This window comes from Engystomops pustulosus, chromosome 9 (genome assembly GCF_040894005.1).
Source record: "Engystomops pustulosus chromosome 9, aEngPut4.maternal, whole genome shotgun sequence".
Lineage (NCBI taxonomy): Eukaryota > Metazoa > Chordata > Amphibia > Anura > Leptodactylidae > Engystomops > Engystomops pustulosus.
This window is the reverse complement of record NC_092419.1, coordinates 101,302,334-101,325,600: the sequence shown is the minus strand read 5'-3', so window position 1 is coordinate 101,325,600 and position 23,267 is coordinate 101,302,334. Positions and strand designations below refer to the sequence as shown.

At 43.5% G+C, this 23,267-nt stretch overlaps 1 protein-coding gene across 9 annotated transcripts in view; it reads left to right on the top strand.

Moving 5' to 3' along the window:
- CACNA1B (calcium voltage-gated channel subunit alpha1 B) overlaps positions 1-23,267 on the top strand; it is a 179,615-nt gene that overhangs the window by 67,926 nt on the left and 88,422 nt on the right. For all 9 annotated transcript variants that reach the window (XR_011849797.1, XM_072124875.1, XM_072124872.1 and 6 more), the window contains exons 4-6: positions 7,613-7,704; positions 8,463-8,615; positions 10,995-11,185. Coding sequence is in view for 8 of the 9 variants with exons in the window: in XM_072124875.1 (XP_071980976.1) it covers positions 7,613-7,704; positions 8,463-8,615; positions 10,995-11,185 (436 nt within the window). In the remaining variant the exon portion in view is untranslated. The remainder of the gene's footprint in view (positions 1-7,612; positions 7,705-8,462; positions 8,616-10,994; positions 11,186-23,267) is intronic.

Below are 23,267 nucleotides of genomic sequence, written 5' to 3'. Positions count from 1 at the left end.
GTTGGTTTATGGACAATGTATCATCAAACACAGACTTCATAGATAGTAACAACTGTACACCTACAAAAATCCAGGATGGACCATAATGTTTTTTTCTCTGGCATGTCTTTTTTTCATTGGGGCTAGTTTAGACACCTTATTATTTGGCCATTTGGCTGTTGGCTGATTAAGAAGCACCAGAAGCATAACTTGTTTCTCATTGCCCACTTTCTTCCTAAACCGGATTAATAGTGCATAGTGAATAATCCAGGCACATCATTTGAGGGGTGCAAAGGGTGTGGTCACAGAAAGGTCTAGTAGTCATAGGGGGTCAATCAGGTGTCTCTTCCCCAATGAATAATGGGTTTGGTACATATTTTATATGAAGCCCTCATAACACTACTGGAATCCAAATCTAAACCTCAAAAGAATGCCCCTGATATATGCTATTGGACAGTAATGGAAGGGGAGAGTTATCGGGACTTGTAAGGCCAGTTTTTGGCTTACAAGCACAAAATATTCGCAGTTACTTGTGCCATGTAAACAAATGGTTCTGAGGGGGCAGGAAATGCTCACTCGAAATAGTCTGACAGCGTTCAAGACTAGAATTGTATGCCAGCATATGCTGCCCATCGGATACATCGCCTCTCCGGCTACATTGCCCCTCCAGATACATCGCCCCTCCAAATTCATCGCCCATCCAAATACATCGCCCCTCCAGATACACCTCCCCTCCAGATACACCTCTCCTCCACATACATCGCCCATCGGGATACACCACCCATCCGGATACATCGCCCATCCAGACACATCGCCCCTCCAAATACATCGCCCATCCAAGAACATCGCCCATTCAAAAACATCGCCCATCCGGATACATCGCCCATCCGGATTCATCGCCTATCCGGATACATCGCCCATCCGGATTCATCGCCTATCCGGATACATCGCCCATCCGGATACATCGCCCATCCGGATTCATCGCCCATCCGGATTCATCGCCCATCCGGATACATCGCCCATCCGGATACATCGCCCATCCGGATACATCACCCCTCCAAATACATCTCCCATCCGGATACATCGCCCATCCGGAGACATCGCCCATCCAGATACATCGCCCATCCAGATACATCGCACATCCGGATACATCACCCCTTCATTGCGTCAGATACATAAGGAGGTCGAAGCCTCCTGATATATCTGTCGTAGGGGATGGGCAAGGCCTTCACCTTACCCCATTGCACAGAGCTACAGTGTATGATAAATTCCCCCTATAGTGTATAGAAAACCAAGCACCAAGCAAGAAGAACAGTTTTCTTTTCTGCCTGGAGAATCACATGGCTTATTCAACTCCTTACACGTATTTGACGAATCAGTGGCCCACAGACAGAAAAGTCAAAAATTATATTACCACTACCACTCTTCAGAACTTTTCAGAACTATTGAGTGTTGAGAAAAATGACAATTTTGTTGTGAGCTGTCAGGGTGCCAATACACGGTGCGGCCAGGATGTGGCCAGCTTCAGTTATGATGCGGCCGGCTGAATCCAATTAATGTATTTCTACGTTCTACGATAATTCATTACAAAATTATTATTTAGTGACTTATCATGTACTGATAATATGATACAGTTACTAAACAATGATAATAATCGAATGAACTATTAGAGAAATGCATTAATTGGATGGGGCTGGCCGCATCCCTTCTGATCCATGGCCACACAGTGTATGTGGTTTACGCCCTAACTGGATCATAATAGCTTCCCGGTATGTAGTGGTTAGGACCTACCTAAGAAGGAGCTGTCCTGTAAGCTCTCCGATCCAGATGTAGAGTCATAGCTAGCCCGCCTGGCCTGCTCCCACACAAGGAGCACAAAGTATTCATAAACTGTTCATAATACATTACAGAATTACATCTTGATAAGGGTGGAGTTCGCCTTTTAAGGAGAGACATGGTGGTCAGTCAAAGTCTATATTTTCTGAAACATTTTGAGCAAAACTTTTAACTTTAATTGAAAATTCAGACAATTATATTTGATGGCTTCTGTCCCCGGCAGTAAATTACAACGAGGCTCGTCAGAATGTAAAAAACTTCTCATCCCAAGTGTCACAGCGTCATTGTAACCATTGGATCTAAGCCACCCGGCAAAGCAATGCTGCGTCGATGGTCTTCATAAACAGTCCATTTGATATCTCTCCCCTGACGTTGATTTTATGGAACAAATGTTCCGTCTTAGTACACAGAAACCATTTTCCTCGACTGACTTCTCCTTAGGGGACGCTGACCTGGAGATGGCTTCTTGGCTTAGGACATCTCTGTTCAGCTCAGGATATGAAAAAAATGGGCCACTGGAGAGATCTAGGGATTTTTATTGCAACAGACAGTTCCATTTTTCTTCCAAATTCCAATGTAAGTTAATATGTGTTATAGGTTTTATGTTCTGATTCTGAATATTCACTGGTGGTCAGCACCTAATGGAGTCCTTATATTGGATAATTAACTAGTATTGGCTATTCAAGGGAAATTCATGGGTACAGCTGAGCATCTACATACATCTATAATGACAATTCACTAAGATTGTGTGCCCGAACTCATGTATCTGGGGCTTCCCCACAATGGTCCGACAGAGTTTACCATCTTTTTTGTGGTGCCATCTTTAACATAGGGTTTGCACCACAAAAGTGTTGCATGCAACACAATTTCAGCGCATACACTTCTTAAATACCTGTGCAAGCCGTTTTAGCCATGAAGAATGTGCACAGTCCGACAAAAGTGCAGCACCAACCCTTAGTAAATGTGCCCCATAGTGTAGATGCTTTAATCCCCCTCTGTGATGTGCTGAGTACTAGAGTTTGAGAAATTGATCCAAAGGACACATAATAGACTGTTTACTACAAGCCCCATAATGCCTTGCATGCACATCCTTCTTATTCCACTCTTCCTCTACGCTGTAGTCATACTCTTGCTCTTAGTGTGATCAATGCATCTGTAGTAGTGTGATATATTAGGAGTCATAGTAATTGCCCATCCAAAACTCAACGAAGTGAATCATTATTTTGCTAAGCAAAAAAATAAAGAAGCTTGGGGCTGCGGCTCGTTCACATCATAAGATGCAGTACATTAAATACTATTGTGCGGCTGTATTTTGGTGCCTCTTGTATCTAAGTCTATATTTACGCTGACTTGTAGATAATTCGGGCCATTTTCTTAACCTAATATAAGCAGAGCGCAAATCTGAAGACGGACACCCATGTGTAATATATATATTATTTTGGAGGAGAGGTATCAACCACACTTCAGACATGACTCCATTTTGCCTAGTTCTTGACTTCTTGGTGTGTACAGGTCAGGCCAGTGATGATTCTGCGGCACAGTTTTGCAATGGAGACAGTGTGTGATGTAACCGGAGCTGCCACGAGCCCCCGGGGGACGTGTGTATACTGTGTATGTGTGTCTGACGGCTTACACATATGATCCGCTGCAGCTGGGACCTATCACACGGCGTGCCCCATGAGACAGACAAGCGATGGGAATCCCAGACACAGCCGTCTCTTCATAACATCAGTGCCAACCATGTTTTCTCAGACAGAAACCTTTCGCCCCCTCTCTTGCCATGAAAAATTGTTGTATTGTTGGTGTTACCTTTAGGCTGTTCTTCATGGACATGTGGCACGCTCCCTAAATGATGAAATGTCAGAAAAATGTGACCCCAGAATTGTCTGTTTGTGATGTCTTGTAATCTGCTATTCTGCCCGATTGCACCATCACAGATTAGAGGGGTTCACTCCACTTTTCCATGAAAGTATAAAAATTGTATATAATTGGCGCTTAATTATTTCATTTCCCCTAATCTTTAGCTGCCACCAGTCGGCTCGGACCAGACAAGGTATAAACTTCTGATGGTGTCCTACTTCTGGCACCAACATGTTAGCAGGAAAGATGGTCAAGGTTGGTCAGACCATTGTGTTCCCCAATCACAGGAACAGGAGCCCACAGGTTTTCTAAAGCGTTCTATATAGATGGAGAATATCCTAGTTGTCAGAACTCTTATGGGGATCTTCAGGAAATGTGCAGGCCCCATTTTTTGATCACTCTAGGTCACAATAATCTGGTGACATCGCCAATGTGCCCTCTGTGTAACCACCAATTCTGGCTGTGAGAGGAGCCTCAGCCCTGGAGAAGAGGAGAGAAGACAGATGAGTATTATAATAATAATAATTTTCAGAATCATAGACTATTCTTTGTACCTGAGAAGCAATGGACCTCATCTTAATATATATGGTCATGTAAGGTCAAGTGTTGGCCTCCATATGGCAACAGATCTATTCTCCACCCAAAATGACCTTAGTATCAAAGTCCACCACTCATTTACCTAATTTTACAGAGATCCTATCTTCCTCTGGTAGATTGGGATACAGACGGAATATGTCATGGGGTTGTTTTCGAAAGATTAATCCTCTGAGCCCGATATAGCTCCCAGATCAATGTGCATTGTCACGTCATGTCATCAATAATTGCGACGAGTACAGATTGGACGGCATAACAATATTAGATAAAAAGATACTCTTTACATTATCTTTAGGACATTGCTCAGTACTGAATTAATTCCTGCAAAGTTAATCTCATTAATTGCTCGATCGATGGGGATCTCTGACAGATGTACTCATGGAATCTCGGTGGATACGTCGAGCTCACGAGACGGGGAAGAATTTAATCTTTATCCTCCATGATGGTCGTTTATGAAGGGTCCTTTGTAGGGGATAATTGGTTTTAATAGAATAACCTTAAACAAGGAGTCTAAATGGTTGATATGTTCAATAATGGGAGTTTTGGTTACCAACAGTGTAGGAAGGAAGAGAAGAAGACCCAATCTTTATGAGCCAAATTGAATACCCTAACATCTTCTATCGAGAGAGTTTGGATAGCCTTTGATTCATTCGATGGTCATCTGAACCCATCAAGATACATTTAATGGATAGAAACTATTAAACACTTTATTACAAAAGTTGACTTGTATATAAAGGATTTTTAGGAGATATTTTGATCTTGCTTTGAAGTGGTTTGGTCCAACTGAGCCATGGACTTAACACAGGAGATAAGGTCCTATCAGAAGATAATTTCAAGAGTCTGGGCAACTTGTGGACCACTGAGTGGTTTGTCTTCATCTATTTTCTCCTGTGGTTCTTGCTGTGATATAGCTTGAAGACTACTTATATATGTTTTTCATTAATGAAAACACCATTGTACATGAAGAAGGCCATAGGGTAGACCCAATCTTTATAAGCCAAATTTAATAGTCCTTCTTAACCCCAACATCTTCTATCAAGAGAGTTTGGATAGCCCTTGATTCATTAGATGGTCATCTGAACCCACCAAAATAAGTTGACTTGTGTATAAAGGTTTTTTAGGAGATGTTTTGATTTTGCTTTGATGGGGTTTGGTCCAACCGAGCCATGGACTTAACACAGGAGATAAGGACCTATCAGTAGATAATTTCAAGAGCCTGGGCAACTTGTGGACCACTGAGTGGTTTGTCTTCATCTATTTTCTCCTGTGGTTCTTGCTGTGATATAGCTTGAAGACTACTTCATTGTTTTTCATTAAACAAAACACCACTATACATTGATGGTGGCCCTAGGGCTGAGTGTTCCTCAGACAAAATAGGGCATTGAGTTGTAAAGTATTCCTGACTATACTAAGTGGCCAAATCTGAGCCTCCAACATCTTAAGAGTTGTGTTCTATCTCAACTAAAGATGTGTTTTCTTGATGTTTTCTGGAAGGATTGATCATCTATATTGTGTATTCGGTACAGAGTTCTCTCGACATCTCATCTAAATCTTCTCACTAAAATGCAGCAGGGATCGCCAACGAGGAAACTTATTGCTTTGTGTCTCTACTGCTGAATCATTGTGTCAAAGACTCTTTCTTTACTGCTATTAAAATATATCAAATACAGTCCCAGGTTGAAGCATTATACCAGTGAAGTGTGGGTGGCTTAGAACCTCATCAATAAGGCTCCCGCTGTCATCTTCATCACTGGGGAGAACTCCGAGGCAATGCACATTCCATCTACGAGTTTTCTCTCATTGGCTGACGACTTATGTTGCAAGTTATGTTGGGCATTTATGGCATCATTTATGGCATCATGGTTACATGGAGAACTACAACCCCCTCTGTTGTAGACCTATGATTATCTGGTGGGCCCTACAGTGAATCGGGAGGTTGGACTGGCCCTGCAGTGGATCAGAGGATATTGTGGTGGCCCCAGTATGTAGTGAACCCTGGAGGTGTAGCTATAGAAAACCCAATATGGAGATTTCTATGGTCTGTCCCCTGATGGTTGATATATTTGATGGGCCTGTAGAACCCAAGACCATTACTGCTCAAAGCCTGGGTTTTGGACACCAACCAATTACATAATAATAACCTATCATGATGACAGTACAAAAGCAGAAAAGCAGAAAATTCCATTAATAGGAAGAGGGAAAGATTGGACACTAAACTACCCACAGTCTTTAAGGACTGTTAGTTAAGTTTCCTAAATGTCCCTATTTGGGTGCTGTCTAACACTTATACTTACCTAGAGATGGGTTCAGTAAGCCCCAACAGACCCACCTTTGTACATGTGCTTGCTGCACTCCACATTGCTTCAGTAAAACCAGCATAGTATAGGTAAATATAGGTAGGTATGGGTCTTTTTTATTGCAGTCCTTAGCACTGGCCAATAGGGTTATTTGTGACACTAAACTACCAGTCCATAAGGACCTGTGGGTGGTATGATGTCCAAGATCATTCTGACAGGTTCCATTTAAAATGGCCACAAAAGTATATTTGATGGAGGGTAGATGCCTCCACAGTTAAATCTCTTTACAATTTGGGTGAATATATTGACATAATTTGTTGTTGCATTCCATAAAATTTTGGAGTGCTATACAGACAGTCCCCGACTTAAGGACAACCAACTTACAGACAATGCCTAGTTACAGATGGACCCCTCTGCCCACTGTGACCTCTCTGTGGATGATTTACTGTAGGCCCAGGCAGCAATGATCAGCTGTTAGGTGTCTGTAATTAGGTTTTATTGATAATTTTGATAATTTTTGTTCCCATCACAGCAGAAATTTTTGAAAATCCATTTGCACAGGGACAAAATATTTTTGCCTGGAGCTACAATTTAAATACAACGTAAATACAAATTCAACTTTAGTACAAACTTTAAGAACCTATCCAGTACGTAACCTGGGGACTTCCTGTATCTATAAAATTTGGGATAAAATAGTTTTGAGTTCCTCAAAGTTGCCCCGATTCGATTTGGAGCCGCATTCTAGAGCTGAGACATTCTGTAGGATGAAATGCTTGGTCCTGGACTTGTACGCGGCTTCTGAGAACTGTATAAATAAACGATAATAAAATATTGATGGTTATTGGAATGAGCGGAGATGAATTATTCATGTGTACATATCCTTTTGACGTATTCATTCCAATGGAGTTTTTACAAACTCTTTCTCGGTTCGCTGCTTCTATCAATTTGCAAGTATGAGATAGATGTAAGGATAAAGACATAGTAGATGATGTTGTTATGTTACAACATTTCTTGTTTAATAAAGTTTTTTTTATCCTTGTACACAGTATTTTGGCAACAGCCGGCACAGATTTTGACCTGCGGACATTGAGGGCTGTCAGAGTATTAAGGCCGCTGAAGCTGGTGTCGGGGATTCCTAGTAAGTATCCGCATCCGCTCATTAGATTATTAGTTATTTGTCAATTGTAAAAGTCTGTCCTTTTTATTGACATGTAGATAATAGTTTTTTCTAAATTGTTTTTACCCATGACGTGTCAGTCACCGATCTCCTGGATCCTTACTGTAGGGAGTACACAAGTTGTGATTACACGCAAACCCTGGAGTATTAATGCGCCCCTATAGTGTCTGGCCTATAAGAGTTATACATAAATAGTAGGAGAGATGTGATTAGGACCCAAGATGTTTTTAAGATGATGATATGAATGATCATTCTGTCCCATTTCTCCAGTGTGATGACGGAGCACCAGTTTATGGCCTCATCCACCCGGATGTTATGGGGGCGCCATAACCTTGTATTGGGCACTATCATGGTGCGGTGCATGTAAAGTGAGCCACCAGGCCTCGTATAAGATAGAGCAGCTCCAATTCCTGCTCATCTTTGCGGCAGGGCTGGTCACTTTCTAACAGGATAATCCACTGCTTGTGGCCTGGATTATTCACACATTCATATCCATGAGGACTTTCAGATGATGGCAACAGAGGCAGAGACATATTGGCACCAATTTTGTTGAAATGACTTGAGTTGAGTCACCATTTAGCTATGACAAAATTTGGGTAAAATTGTAGCAAAAAATGTACTCGTAATGGGTCCTTTGGATTTTGGAGCTTGTATTAATGTAACTATTTATGTGTTGTGATCTGATATATATATATATATCCCCATGTTCTATGTTTCAGGTCTACAGGTGGTGTTAAAGTCCATCATGAAGGCCATGGTTCCCCTGCTTCAAATCGGCCTCCTCCTCTTCTTTGCAATCGTCATGTTTGCTATTATAGGGCTGGAGTTTTATATGGGAAAGTTCCACAAAACTTGCTTCTCGTACGAAACCGGTAAGAATCAGAAAATGGCAGCAATGAGTATACAAGTAATGTTCATGCGATTTCTTGAGACTCAAAATTGTAGTCGTTTTGCTGCAGTGTCCAAAACATTTCAGTCTGTAACCCAAGTGATATAAAACAGCAAACATTTTTATTTTGAATTTTCACTTCTCGCCCCATTGGTTGAGGAAACCGATTTTCATTCTCGTGAGCTCAGTGTCGCCCCCTTCGGAATGGCATTTGTCACATTGCTACCTATCAGTGATCATATTCCAAATCATAGGAGAGAAAGGAAGAGAAGAATACGTAACCACTTGGGCTACACAGATTGGGCATGTTGACATTTACCCTACCCAATCCTTCGACATCTTACCCAGACTGAGTGGTCCTGCTGAAGTCTACAGTTTTGGATTTCCTTAGTCCAATGAGATTGTCCATCTTTAGCTGAATATTGACATCATGGCCATCTCTTCTTATGTGAGGGGTGAGATAGTAATGGGCCATATGGATCTTGTATGATAGGAAGCCATATGAGACCAGTGGACCAGTCTGACAAACCCAATAAACAGAATTTAGCACGTTCTCCCTAATCCCTCATGGATGTCCGATGTTACCAGCTCGGAGTTGCATAACTTGCGTCTTAAATTCTTGAATTTATCTTTCAAAGAGATCAAAATCTCCATAAGAGCCTTGTTGTGGCTGTTTGCTGCTACATTAATTGCTCTTTTGTCTCACTTTTCTCAGCTTTGAGACTAGAAAAATGACCTCCAGGAAATTAGAGATCTGTTGGCGAGTATCTCGGAGACACTCACCCACCCCTATCTAGAGAGAGCTTTTTGGAGATCAAGGAAGCTTAGAGACCGATGTCAGGCAGTGTTAATAACTTTCCACTGTATCACATATGCAGACTGTCAGGGTTTTACCTCTGGAAATTAGAATAATTTGAGATAATCCAAAGATGTGTTTTCCCTCTGATTCTTATGTGGCGGCAGAGAGTGTGCCAGGCCTGAAACGGATTAGCGGAAAGCTAGACTGTCCAAGCTGCTCCACTTTCTCTCCAGCAGAAACAACCTAAGCATGGTCATTTTATAACATGTTCAAGGACTCGTTTTACACTCATTGTCAAAGATGAGACCTCCTGTCACATGTCTGGGGATGTCTCTGGACCCCACATCCTTGCAAGCCATGAGATAACCCCATGACGTTGATCTTTAGAACATTTCTATCATACAATATAAAGAATAATTAACATAATGGGGCAGATTCACTTACCCGGTCCTGTCGCGATCCCGTGGTACATTGTCCGATGAGGATTCGGGTCTGCCGCGATTCACTAAGATCGTGCGCCCGAGTTCCTGCATCTTTTGCTTCTGCGCCGAGGTCCGCCGGAGTTCACCTTCTTCTTCCCGATGCTTGTAAGTGCGTGTCTTGCGACACATTTCTAAATGTTAAATCCTTCGCATTGTCCGAATCCGTCGGGTTGTCAGATGTCTAGGCCCCCCCCCCCAATTTCTGTCGCGTGCAAGCTGGCGCCGATGCACCACAATCGGATCTCAAAACGTAAATAGTCGGGAAACCCGGCAGAAATGCGCTCCGCGGACCCTTAGTGAATGTGTTTCCAATGTGTTTCAGGTCAGCATTTGGCCACCATGTAGTCGCTTGTATTCCTCAAGGCCACCGCAGAACACTTGCTATTCCATTAGGAACCAAGGGAATGGCTACTATTCCTCTAGACCAGTGGTTCTCAACCTGTTGGTCGTGACCCCAGCAGGGGTCTAACGACCAAAACCGGGGGTCGCCTAAAGCCATCGGAGCCGCAATTTTATTGCGTTTTTGCTGCAAATCGCATGGTTTGGGGTCCCTGCAACATGAGGAACTGTAATGCGGGGTCACAGCATTAGAAAGGTTGAGAACCACTGCTCTAGACCAACAGAGACTGGTTGTTATTCTACTAAGCCCATGAGCTAGTGGCTGCTATTTCTCTTGGTCATCAGGAAATGGATGTTATTTTGTGTAGACCACCAGAGAATGACGGATATTACAATATGCCATAGGGTGTGGTTACTGTATTTGTAGACACTCAGATACTGGCTGCAACTCCACCAGGCCCCCATAGTGTGCCGTTATTTCCTCCAGACCCCCAAGGAGTACTGCTATTCCATCTAGGCCACTTGGAAGTGGCTGCTATTCCCTCTTGGCCACCAGGTGTGGCTGAAATTCCATCAGCCCCCCAAAGCAAGGGTAAAGACCACCAGGAAAAGCAAGGCTATAGACCACTAGGAAAAGCAAGGCTATAGACCAGGGGGTGAAAGCTTTTGTTTATCTATTTCTTAATACACAGGTAATGATTAGCACGCATTAATCAGACAAAACTCTTTCTCCCCTGAACAGGTGAACCTGTAGCCGATTACCCATGTGGAGAGGAAACACCAGCTCGGACCTGTGATAATAACACATCGGAGTGCCGCTTATACTGGAAAGGACCTAACTTTGGAATCACTAATTTCGACAATATCCTCTTTGCGGTGTTAACGGTTTTCCAATGTATTACCATGGAAGGATGGACGGACATCCTGTATAATGTAAGTGACTCTGTTATTACCATTATGCAGATCTTCTGGTGGAGCAGGCATTTAGAACTATTCTGTAGACTAGTGCTAATAGATTGATATTGGATTTTTTGGACAAATCCTTGACCTGCTTGGCTTTGGGCTGGTCTTCTTGTGGATGGAAGAAGAGTTGTCTTTTTTCCATGAGGGCTAGCCTACTCCCATTTGTTGCAACATAACAAGACATTTTAGAGAACTCATCAACTTTGCCGGAAGTGGTTGGGGAAGACCCTTCTTTTCTGGCATGACTGTGAATAAAACAAGACCCATAAAGGAAAGGTTGGTGGAGTTTTAGTGGAGTCCTGACCTCAACCTCATCACATCAATGTCTGGACAAACAATCTTCTGGATGGATAGGCTAAAAGTCCTATAGGCAACCTTACAAGAGATTCCCAAAAAAGTGCAAAAATACAAATAATTATATAAATACTTATTGTATATCATAAAATATGTATAAAATGGAAAATCGACTGTATTTGGCAGGCTCCAGCTGAGGGTACATCCCAATTTTGATTAATTTATTCTCTGTAAATGTGATGGAGATTATAATTCTGGAGACATAGGGGATATCTAGGACATTCTGTCCTGAGTAGGATAACATTGCTTGTTCAGTGGCTCAAGGAGCTGACACTGAGATTTGAATAGAAATGTGCCAATTAGCTGTAAAGTGGAAGCACCCGATGTCGTGGCGAGAGCGGAAAAACAGATATCCCTATTTCTTATTGTCGGAATTACTGCAAGATTTTATTAAACTACAAAAAAATTGGGTGTTATATGAAACTCTCTTCAGAGCAGACATTCTCCTGGGGTTATAACTATATTTTCTGTCTGTGGAGTGATGGATAGAGTCATATAAAGCCTAACAAACCCCTTGTGCTCAGTTATATACATAGATTGCTATATGTAAGTAATGTGGGTGCATCATGAAGGTAGAATGGGACCACCACTGGGACCATCACTGATGCACAGCATTGGAGGAGTTTTATTGGATTGAACTAAATACAATACATCAGTAAGGAGTAAGAGGATTTAAAGTGAACCTGTCATTAGGAATGTAAGTTTTAGCTGGTTCCAATAGCCAATGCTATGCTGAGTTTAAAAATGCCTTATTTAGCATTCTGAATAATTTCATTACTTTGTATAATTTTAATTCACATTACCTGGCTCCCTGCCAGCAGTATGTGGTGAGTCTCAGGGGAGGGGCAGTTGGTTCCTTTGTGTGCGTTTGTCTCAGTATCCTCTAAGCTTATCCAGTGTCATGTGCAATGAGCAGGCAGTGGAGAGAGGGGAAAGCTCTGGAGAAGAGGAAGAAAGACACTGGAACACACAGGCTGCAGCTGCTCCTCCCCCAGGACTCACCACAGGCTGCTGGCAGGGAGCCAGGTAATGTGAATTAAACTTACATAAGTTACTGAAAATTTTCAGAATTCTGACAAAGGCATTTTTAAATTAACATATTATAGTCTATTGGGAGCTGTCACAAGTTAAATATGAAATTTGTGGTGAGAGGTTTGCTTTAAAGGAAATCTACCATCAAAATCAAGCATGATAAAGCAGGGGCACGTACTCTTTAATTAAGCACAGTGAATTGGTTAATCTTCTTCTTCCTGTGAAGCTGCAGCATGGAGGGTCTCAGGTAACGACTCCCAAGAGCCCCTCTGGCTCATTAGCATAATTTAACATTTTAGAAGGCAGGATGCCATGAATAATAAACATAAGAATATTACCACAGTCATGGTGTCTGGATCTATGAGTAAGTGTCCCTGGTTTATCATGATGCCTTTTGATAGTAGATTTCCTTTAAGACCCCTGTTTATGAGATCAATGGGATTCTAAGCTGCGGGACCCCTAATGGTCAGACATTTTTCACTCCTCTAGAGGAGGGTCCATGCAGGGGTCAAGTTTACCAGTGGGTTTGGGAGTCGAGCCATACCCAACACCGGTCCCTTTTCCCACTATTGCACTGTAGTGGATAGTACTACCCTATTAGTATTGTATTCCAAAAGATAACGTTTTGGCGTGAAGGTATAGTGCAAATTACAAATGTGCAAGGAGGTCCATTGGTTTCACCTATGTCACTAAACTGCTTTGTCTTTGGGCTTATTCCATGCACGATACATAAATGGTCCTCGGTTTACAACTTTTAACCCCCATATGGGGATCACGACTCCACTGTAACCATCTGTTTGATCTGTTTGCTTCCCAAAGAGTATTCCCAATTTAGAGGTTACCGTAGGTCAAGAAATGCAGAGAGGGATTATCGGTGTACCAGCCGAGGTTAAGCCACACAGAGTTTCTCTTGGGTCAGTACAACTGGCAGAGGTCAGGCCAGCAGGATAGAGTTATGTAGAGTAACAAGCATGGGTCGGCGCAGGTGGAATAAATTTAGATGTGTGCAAAAAGGCAGAGGTTAGGAATTGGGCAGATGGACAATATTAGTAAAGGAACCTTCTTGCTCAGGTAACTTTGCAAGGGGGGAAAGGTGCCTTAATTAACCCTCAGATGCAATGAACTAGCTGGGGAGATGTAGTAATGAACAGTATAGGACCCAGGTGGCTGTTGAGACTTTGCTTAGGAAGTTTGTTAATTTCCCCTTTCCCGTTTCATACATTCCCGGTTTCCAGTCAGGAGCCTGATAAATGATTTTCCCTTTCTAATGAACAGTCCTTCCTTCGGATGCATAGTCAGACACTGAGATTTGCCTGAGTCAGACCTTTTGCTTATGTCAAGCTGTAAACTCCCATCCCATCTGGTCGGCCGGGTGATCGATGCGTCCGTGTCTCGAGAGCGTTACTGTGTTCTACTTCCGAATGCAGTCACTGATCATTTGTTATCTCATTGATTCTTATTTAATACATCAACAGCGCCAGCTGAAAATGAAAAGACAAGAAAGCGGAGGAAAATGTATGACAGACACTGACCAGACAGACTGTCACTTACCAGCCGCTGAGGGGGGAGGGGCTTATAATTGAACCTTCTGGGTGCCCTCGTAGCAACACGACCCCTCGAGCCAAGCTCTTTGCGCGAGTCTGTTAGCGTGAAGGTGCGTGTCACCTTATCTCGCAGTTTGTTTACTAGTACTGTATCTCATTTACAAACGCTCGCTCGCTGTGTGCAGAGGCCTCGTGCGTGGGCGAATCCTCTGCAAAATGCAGTCTCTGGAAATGTCTGCTTTAAAAGTGGACAAATCTGAATTTCCTTTCTCGTATTCTTTTGTGCAAATTAAAAAAAAATTATATTCAATATCTGGGATGATGGCGAATAAAGATGGCGAATCTATGGGACAGGTGCACCCCCGGAAAAAGAGAGAATAATAAGAGAAAACCGTATCCTGGTCATAAACCATGTGAATACTTGTAGGATACGGGGGTCCTGATCATAGTTACTGAACATAAATTAACCTCAGGGTTATGGGACTCTGTAACCCCAACTATGACCGTCATGTCTTCCCTTATCTATAGTCGAAGGTCCTAATGGAAAGGCATCGTCTTGTGAAACTGACCCTTTAATAGAGCCATAGCTGGTGTGACATATATTCTAGATACATTTAGATAGATATATTTAGATACACCAACTCCGACTTTGGTCCAACAGATTTCCATAATTGTACCAACATTATACTTGTAAACTCAACCCCATGATTCAAGGCCAATGCAATTGCAACATCCCCCACCGGGGCCTAGCCATTTCTTGGGGCCTGGAGTCAGCCGGGGCCCAGAATACTGGAGTGGCTGGCTAGTGCGGCCTTGGGCACAGTGCTTGGTATGGGTACCGGAGGGCTGACCTACAACCTGGCAGGTCTCCAGCAGGTGGTGTGTGCAATGGAGAGGCTCATGCAATGGTTTCTCCCTGGGGCAACCCCTGAGGTGTCTGTAGGATGAATCCCTGGGTAATGGATGGGGAGCTCGTGGTGGTGACAGCCATATCCAGGGATCAGACGGAGGCAACGTTGTGCAAATTAACTTACAGTTCTTTATTGAACAGCAGATTCTTAAGCTGGAAGAGTCATGGAGAGCTGGTCCAAAGGAAGGTTACACGCAGCCTGGTAGTAGGTACAGACTTGGCTGTTGCAGATGGAACTGAGTCCGGGGTGATGGAGCTCAGTTCTGTGCTCAAAGGGGTTGTCCGAGTTTAAAAAAAAATATATATATGTGGCCGGGAGCGGGCTGCCTAAAATAATAAAGCTGTACTTACCTTCCGGTGCCCTCCGGTATCCAGCGCTGCTGTCGCTCCGGTCCGGGCGCCATGTAAACAAACATGGCCGCCGGAGCAGCGCTGCATTCAGCTTCCGGCCGGCCGTGGCCGGGTACGCTTATCCGTCCCTATACACAGCATTGTGTATGGGGGCCGGAAGGTTGACGTGTCCGGCCGGAAGCTGAATGCAGCTGAATGGATACGGGAGGGCACCAGAAGGTAAGTACAGCTTTATTGTTTTAGGCAGCCCGCTCCCGGCCACATATATTTTTTTTTTCAAAACTCGGACAACCCCTTTAAGTCTCCGGACTTGCCATGGGTGCCAGGCAGTAGGCCTGAGGCACCTGAATTTCCTGGAAATAGATCACTGGCTGTGGCAGACAGACCATCAGGTCTGGTTCTATCTGCAGATTCTAGCTCTGAACTCTGAAGACCACGTGCTTCCCCCAAGCAGGGGTTTATATCCTCCCTGGTCAGGTGGTAGCACCTCTCCAATCACCTTCCAACTTGCATTACAGGAACATCATTGGACAATCACATATCACAATGTTAACTGCTAACCAGGCAGTAGCTACAGCTGCAACTACTCAATATTCCAAGTTCTAGAAACATCCTAAAGAAATCATCGGTCTCCCTAACAGCTCCTGACGCTGCATTGGCAGGGGTGTTGCACAATTATCTCGACTACGGCCTTTGTTGAACCCATAACTGTGGTAACGTTAAATCCATGAGTGACATTATTTTCTGAGACCAATATGCTAATTTGCCTCCCCTCCATCAGGTGGGTGGTCCTGTGAAGGAACAGACACCCTGGTATTTCCCACCTGACACTACAGAGCCTTATTAGCATATTGCATGCCAAAAATAAGAGCACTGATTGCTGGAGAACGATAGGGGGCTAGGGAAGAAATCCCAACTGTGCCCGTATTCATGGAGTGCAGAGAGTTGGTGTTGGTGGAATTGCCCTTTAAATCTCCTAGCCGGAGTCCGTCTCGTGGTCTCTCAGCCTGTTTCCAGGACGCTCTATCTCTGTCGCCATTGTGTCTATCTGCGTAACATACTCCTGTCATACCGCGTCTTACGCCCATGTTTTATCGTCGTAGCAATATGACTATTTCAAGATGTATAAATCACTTGTCAGCAGGACGGTATTCATTATACAGCCTCCGTTTCTGTGCACAATGTCTATTCTTTGTGTCTGGGAGTGTGCAGGGGGGTCCCTGCAGGAGTGACTAGTCCCTGCAGTATGATTTGTCCCCTATATGGAGGTATTATTTATGCACAGTATGACACCCTATAAACACTACATGAGAGAATATTACACTAAATAATACCGTCATTTGTGCACAGCGTTGGCTGAATCTGAAGACAGCAGCCCCATGTAAACCCACAGATAACCCCTTATGATCCATCGATACAGCTCTGCTCCATCTGCGCCTCCCCGACATGTGGAAGCGGAAGCCTAGAGATGCTATTACGTCCGCACATATATGATCCCGCTATACGGCCTCACGCTTTTCTATGATTAATGTGCTGTCTTAGCGAGCAGCTTGCAGGCACAATATAGGCAAAGGGAAGACAACAAAGATGTCTCGCAGCGGGGTGCAAGTCACACAATGCAGCGTTGTGATGTCTTTCACATAGCGTTCAGGAATAGCGGGGGACGCCATTTTGTTGCCTGCATCGGTGTTCACGCTAAAAGATTATCCTTTCGTTTATGTGTTATGTGTTATTCATCGGTATCATCTATCTGGATGCAAAAACTCACCTGTGCAGTAGAATTTTCTGTGGTAGTCAAAAAAAAACGAGGGTGTTCACTGGGAACCCTGGTTAACGGATTATTCTCATCTGCGCATTGACATTTAATTTGATTCATCTGCCGTATAGAGATATTTCTTCATTTGGATGTTAATTTTTTTTTTACATAAATGTAGTCATGTTGTGTCTTACATGAAATTGAAAAAATGTATAAATATGGCACATGGATTACATTAAACGTGGATGCTCACCGGGGAATGCCCCTTTAACAGTAGCAAGATACATGCCAGTCATCTCTACACTCTGGCACTACCATAAACACTACATGGGTTGGCCTGTGTAAACTGAGAAATATTTTGAGACTTATCAATAACTTCTAGACAACATAATTGGTAACAACTAGAGATGAGCGAGCACTAAAATGCTCGGGTGCTCGTTACTCGAGCCGAACATTTCCAGATGCTCGAGTGCTCGTTTCGAGTAACGAGCCCCATTGAAGTCAATGGGAGACCCGAGCATTTTTCAAAGGGACCATGGTTCAGGAATAAAATGTGTTATTTAATTGAAAAATAATGTCTTCTGATAATTTGCAAACATCTGCGATCTATTCTTCACTGTTCCGCGCGTATATTATCTCCCGACAAGTTAGCAGATGTAAAGAACAGTGAAGAATAGAATAAAAACAGTGAACACAGTGAACACAGTGAACACAGGATCATTTAAGATAAAAACACAGTGCAGAACACAGTGCAGAATAGATTACAGATGTTCGGCACATCTGCTTACTTGTCGGGAGATACGCGCGGAACGGCGCGAACAAAATAGCATGTGAAGAACAATATATATGTGTGTAAAGAACACATTGCAGATGTTTCCATACATCTGCAATGTCTTCTTCACACATATATATTGTTCTTCACATGCTATTTTGTTCGCGCCGTTCCGCGCGTATCTCCCGACAAGTAAGCAGATGTGCCGAACATCTGTAATCTATTCTGCACTGTGTTCTGCACTGTGTTTTTATCTTAAATGATCCTGTGTTCACTGTTTTTATTCTATTCTTCATTGTTCTTCACTGTGTTTTTTTTAATTAAATGCTCGATCTCGAGCAGGGGAAATACTCGTCCGAGCAACGAGCCGTCTCGAGTACCCTAATGCTCGACCGAGCATCAAGCTCGGACGAGCATGTTCGCTCATCTCTAGTAACAACTTATAAATTGTCATAATTCATAGTCATAATTTGCACCTGTTTTTGGCTCTTGTGTACTCTCTGCTTGGTGAAGGTGGGTCTGTGCGCAAATTTTCTAATCTAAACTACAGCCAAATTTTCTAATCTATACTCAGCCGTACACTTCCCGTAGATATCCGTTGTGGTGATTCAGTTGCAATCAATGAGATTTTAGGTCCAGTGAAATAAGGACACAGATCCTATCAGGAGGGAGATGGTAAATCACCGGTAATGGTCGGCTGCTTACTGGCGGAGCAGGGGAAGCTTTACGTCTTCTGCTTCATCCATCATTCATGAGGACGGAGCTACGCGGTGTTCAGTGATGGTTTTCAGTCGCTATGAGAGATTGTTTACAGGAATGACCGCCGCCATACCAGGACAGGAGTCTACGTATATCGTGGACAGGGGTAGGTTTACCCATGAAAAAAATTGGGACCACAGAGATCCGGGGAGGCAGAACAATGGTGGGACACATCCTATTCTCCTGAAATGAGGAACATGACTAAGCTGGATGCAGACCTCCATCATTCTCACGTTCTCAGACCTTCTTCCCCCAGATAACTTCGCAGGGGAGGTTCAAACCCTGCCTGAAAATTGACGTTCCCAGATGGACTGGAGAAATTTCGGGGCTAGTACACAATTTCTACTACTATTGGTCAATGCAGCTGACATTGGTTTTGTTGGGCAGTGTTGGTGCCATTGTGTGATGGAAAAACCAGAAGTAACAGCGTAGATGTGGCCTTACACCAAAGTGCACCTGATGCTGCAGCCGCTGCCTGCGATACTGTTAACAATTCAGAGAATATCTCATCTCCCTCATTGAATCTAGTTAAACACTTCAGGAAACAATTCAGCGTTTTGTTAATTACAATACATTTGCATAACCTTTCCACAGCTTCTCCAGGGGAACCAGAGGCCCAGTACAATAACTTGGCATATCCTCTGTAGATCATGTCAGTTTTGGATTCAAGAAATACTACAGGCTTTGAGTAGCCAAACCTAGAGAAGTGGAGGTCCTCAGGTCTTCTTTGTACCAAGTTGTGATAGGACCATGGCGGTTGGCGCCAGTGATAAGAGTCACTATTGGAGGGACATAATGGGGCAGATTTACTTACCCGGTCCAGTCGCAATCCCGCAGTACGTTGTCCGACTAGGATTCTGGTCTGCCGCGATTCACTAAGATTGAGCGCCCGAGTTCCTGCATCCGTTGCTTCTATGCTGAGGTCCGCCGGAGTTCACCTGCTTCTTCCCGGTGCATGTAAGTGCGCGTCTTGCGACACAATTTTAAATATTAAGTACTACGCGTTGTCCGAATCCGTCGGGTTGTCCGACGGGCTGCCCCCGATTTCTGTTGCGTGCAAGCCGCCCCAATGTGCCAAAATCTGATCGCGTGCGCCAAAAATCCCGGGGCAATTCGGCGCAAAACGGAAATCATCGGGAAACCCGATGAAAATGCGTCCAGCGGACCCTTAGTAAATGAGCCTCAATTTGTCGAAACATTTATTACAACAGAATATTCAGATATATTCACCATGTATCACATGTAGGCATTCCCATTCTTCTTCTACTCCATTTGACCCAGACCAACATGATACTTCTTCTTACTATGAGTGATGATCCAGAGTTTGCTGTCCAGACATCTTTTCCCCTACCTTACCAATCATGCATGCTTCTCATGAATGTGCCTGTTTAATGTAATTAAATTGGTGCATAAGGGTCCAAAAATAGAAGGTGGACCTGCCATTATTTTAGGGCAAGGCCTGGTAGTCTGTGGCAAGACCCACTAGTGGTCTGGGTCAGGGCTCAATAGTTTGTGTTTTAGTAAGTGGAAAGTTGCTAAGTATACTCATCGCAATTTAACTACCACCTACTATCTCCGTTCATCTCCGTTTTTAAAGGCAACCTCCAGACAAAATTTACTACACCCAGTAAAAGCTCAGCTTCTGCTTTGATACCAAACTGGTCTGTCAACTGTTTTGTCATGCCAGCCTGAGATCTCTTCTGATGCATCTATCAACTACGTGAATGCCACCTCAAGCCAATGCCCATCCCTCGTATGTCATTACCAAGCCACCACAAGCCATTAAAAACCTCACTTAAGCCAGTTCCTTCTCCACTGGAGACACCACCAATTAATGGCATTTTCAAGTCAGTGTCTGATCCCCTGATATCGGTAACAAGCTACCACCTGCTGTTAATGTGACCATCAAGCAACTATCCACTGATATCACATCAGTCATTCCTTCTACCTACCTCTAAATTAAGCCTTCACCAGCACCCACCTCCCCTCACCCATGGTTCCTCCTCTCTGTATGTATGTCCTGGCATTGCCAGTGTCCTGTCATAATTGGACATCCATCACGCGATATGCTTTTGGTATTTTGCCCCATTCAATGCAGAATTCAGCGCCTCCAAATGAAATAAACAAGGCAGATGCAGGGATTTTTTCCTTGTGCAGAGACTGCTTAGAAACTGGAAGCAGCCAAGCGGGAATGAAACTCACATCTATTATATATAGTGATCTAGAGCAGGCTGCAGGCAGCCGTCACACGCACCTATTATACTGTACAAAGAGAGACTCCATTCCCTGTACTAGAAGGCCCCATGTCACACACACGCAGGGCGCTGCTTCCTGACACATCTGGATTTTTTAATCAGTATCCTGTCAATGGACTGTTGTCACCGGGTACAGGAATAGCGATCCGGGCAGTAAATAGTTTGCCTGCAATTATGTCATACACAAGAACAGATCTTGTCGACATCCCTGGCATGTAGTTTCATCACGACACAAAATTCCTACATTGTACAGAAAAAATTTGGACATTTTTTCAATATTTCATTTATATATTCTTATTTTGACAAAATGGGGCACTTTTACTTACCTTTTCCTCTCCCCGATCCCCGAGGTGCGTTGTCCAACGAGGATTCGGAGCTTCCGCGATTCACCAAGATTGTGCTTCCAATTTCCTGCATGTGTGGCTTCCCCGCTCAGGTCCGCCGGAGTTCACCTTCTTCTTCCCGGTGCATGTAAGTGCATGGCTTGCGACACAATTTTGAATGTTAAATCCCACGCATTGTCCGAATCCATTGAATCGTCCGTCGGCCACGTTCCCACGATTTCTGTCTCATGAAAGTCGGCATGTTTGTGCCAAAAAACGATCGCGTGCAGCAAAAACCCCTTCTAAATGCGGCACACATCGGAAATAGTCGGGTATTCCGACAATAGTGCGGACCCTTAGTAAATGAGCCCCTATGTCTTTATTGCACATACTGCTATTGTGTGGCATTCTACATTCTAGAACTTGAAAATTTGGACACTACTAGGATCCATTTTCTAGGAGTTGACTGAGTGTGGTCCCGATCTCCTGTACTCGGTATGCCCACTACAACTTTGACGCCAGGTGGATGACATTTTCCAATCCCCAATTTAAAAAATCCCTTTGGAATCTGCAGCAATAACATTATATTGAGCTTGGACAATGCATAGACTGAAATCCTGTCTGGACCCAGTCTAGTACCTATCACGCACCCCCATGTCAGCAGTATGTAGTGCACATTCGTTGGTAGGAGAATTGCACCCACCATGGGCAGGATACATAAACCCTTCTCATCATAAAACCCAAACATTTTTATAGTCCAAACCTACAATCATTGATACTCCTCAGAGAACATTAATACCAATATGTTGATTCCTCGTATTGAGCTTTTCGGTTCCAATTGAGTAGCCGCAGAAAGGTTATGCAAATATATTTTAATTAGTAAAGTGCAGGATTGTTTGCCGGAGAGCTTCCATTACCTGCAGTTTCCTTCTCATGTGAATGAGGGAGATGAAAATACTATTTGAATTGTTAATAGTATCATACTCGGAGGCGATGGCATCGTGTACGTCTCAGCTAATCCCTCATTGACAATGGAAATATTCCTGTATATTTGATGCCGGTACATGAGGAATGTATCAAAATGCCATGGAAGAAGGAAATTCTCAATTTGTAGTTGCATTTCGGAGACATTGCTGGGAGTAGTAGTGAATTTGAAGGCTTGGTTTGCATGGGGACAGGCCAGTGGCTTCAGTACAATGATGGTATTGCCCATGTGCCCCAACATTAGTCCACTTAACAGTACTTTACATTAATTATTTTGGATGATCCATTTGGATTCCCCAGGGTTGCAGAAGGCCCCATCTACACATTTGTGTCGAACAAGTACCGTATTTTTCGGACTATAAGGCGTACCGGATTATAAGGCACACCATCAATAAATGCCTACTAAAAACTCTAGGTTCATATATAAGGCGCACCGGATTATAAGTCGCACCTGATTATAAGGATGAATGACCAGCAGGTGGCAGACCTGTGCACAGTTCAAGGCAGCTGTTGTCTGTAAGTACGGTTCACATATAAGGCGCACTGGACTATAAGGCGCACCTTTGATTTCTGAGAAAATCAAAGGATTTTTTTGTGCGCCTTATAGTCCAAAAAAAATCCGGTATAAAGCATGTTCTGTACATGCGTTATCCTGCATCCGCCAAGCACAATGGGCCCTGGCATCTATAGGTTACCTAGAAAGTAGTAGAAAAATGTACAGAAAAAAAAGGTATGAATTCGGGTGGACCAAGGCTACGAGGGATGTGGCTTCAGTGGGTTAGGCTCTGCACACTCACTGCTACATTGAATAAGACTCCAGTTACCTGAAAATATGTAAAATTGTATAAAGGTAAGAACAGCACAGAAACCAGACAATATATAGACTCTAGACTTGTCCCTAGTTGTCTGCAGAGATGCCATGACATTTCTAACAATGGCTACATGGACTTTTCCCTGTGATATGTGGAAGCATTTATCCCGCTGAGTAATGGACGTGTCAGGCGCACACTGT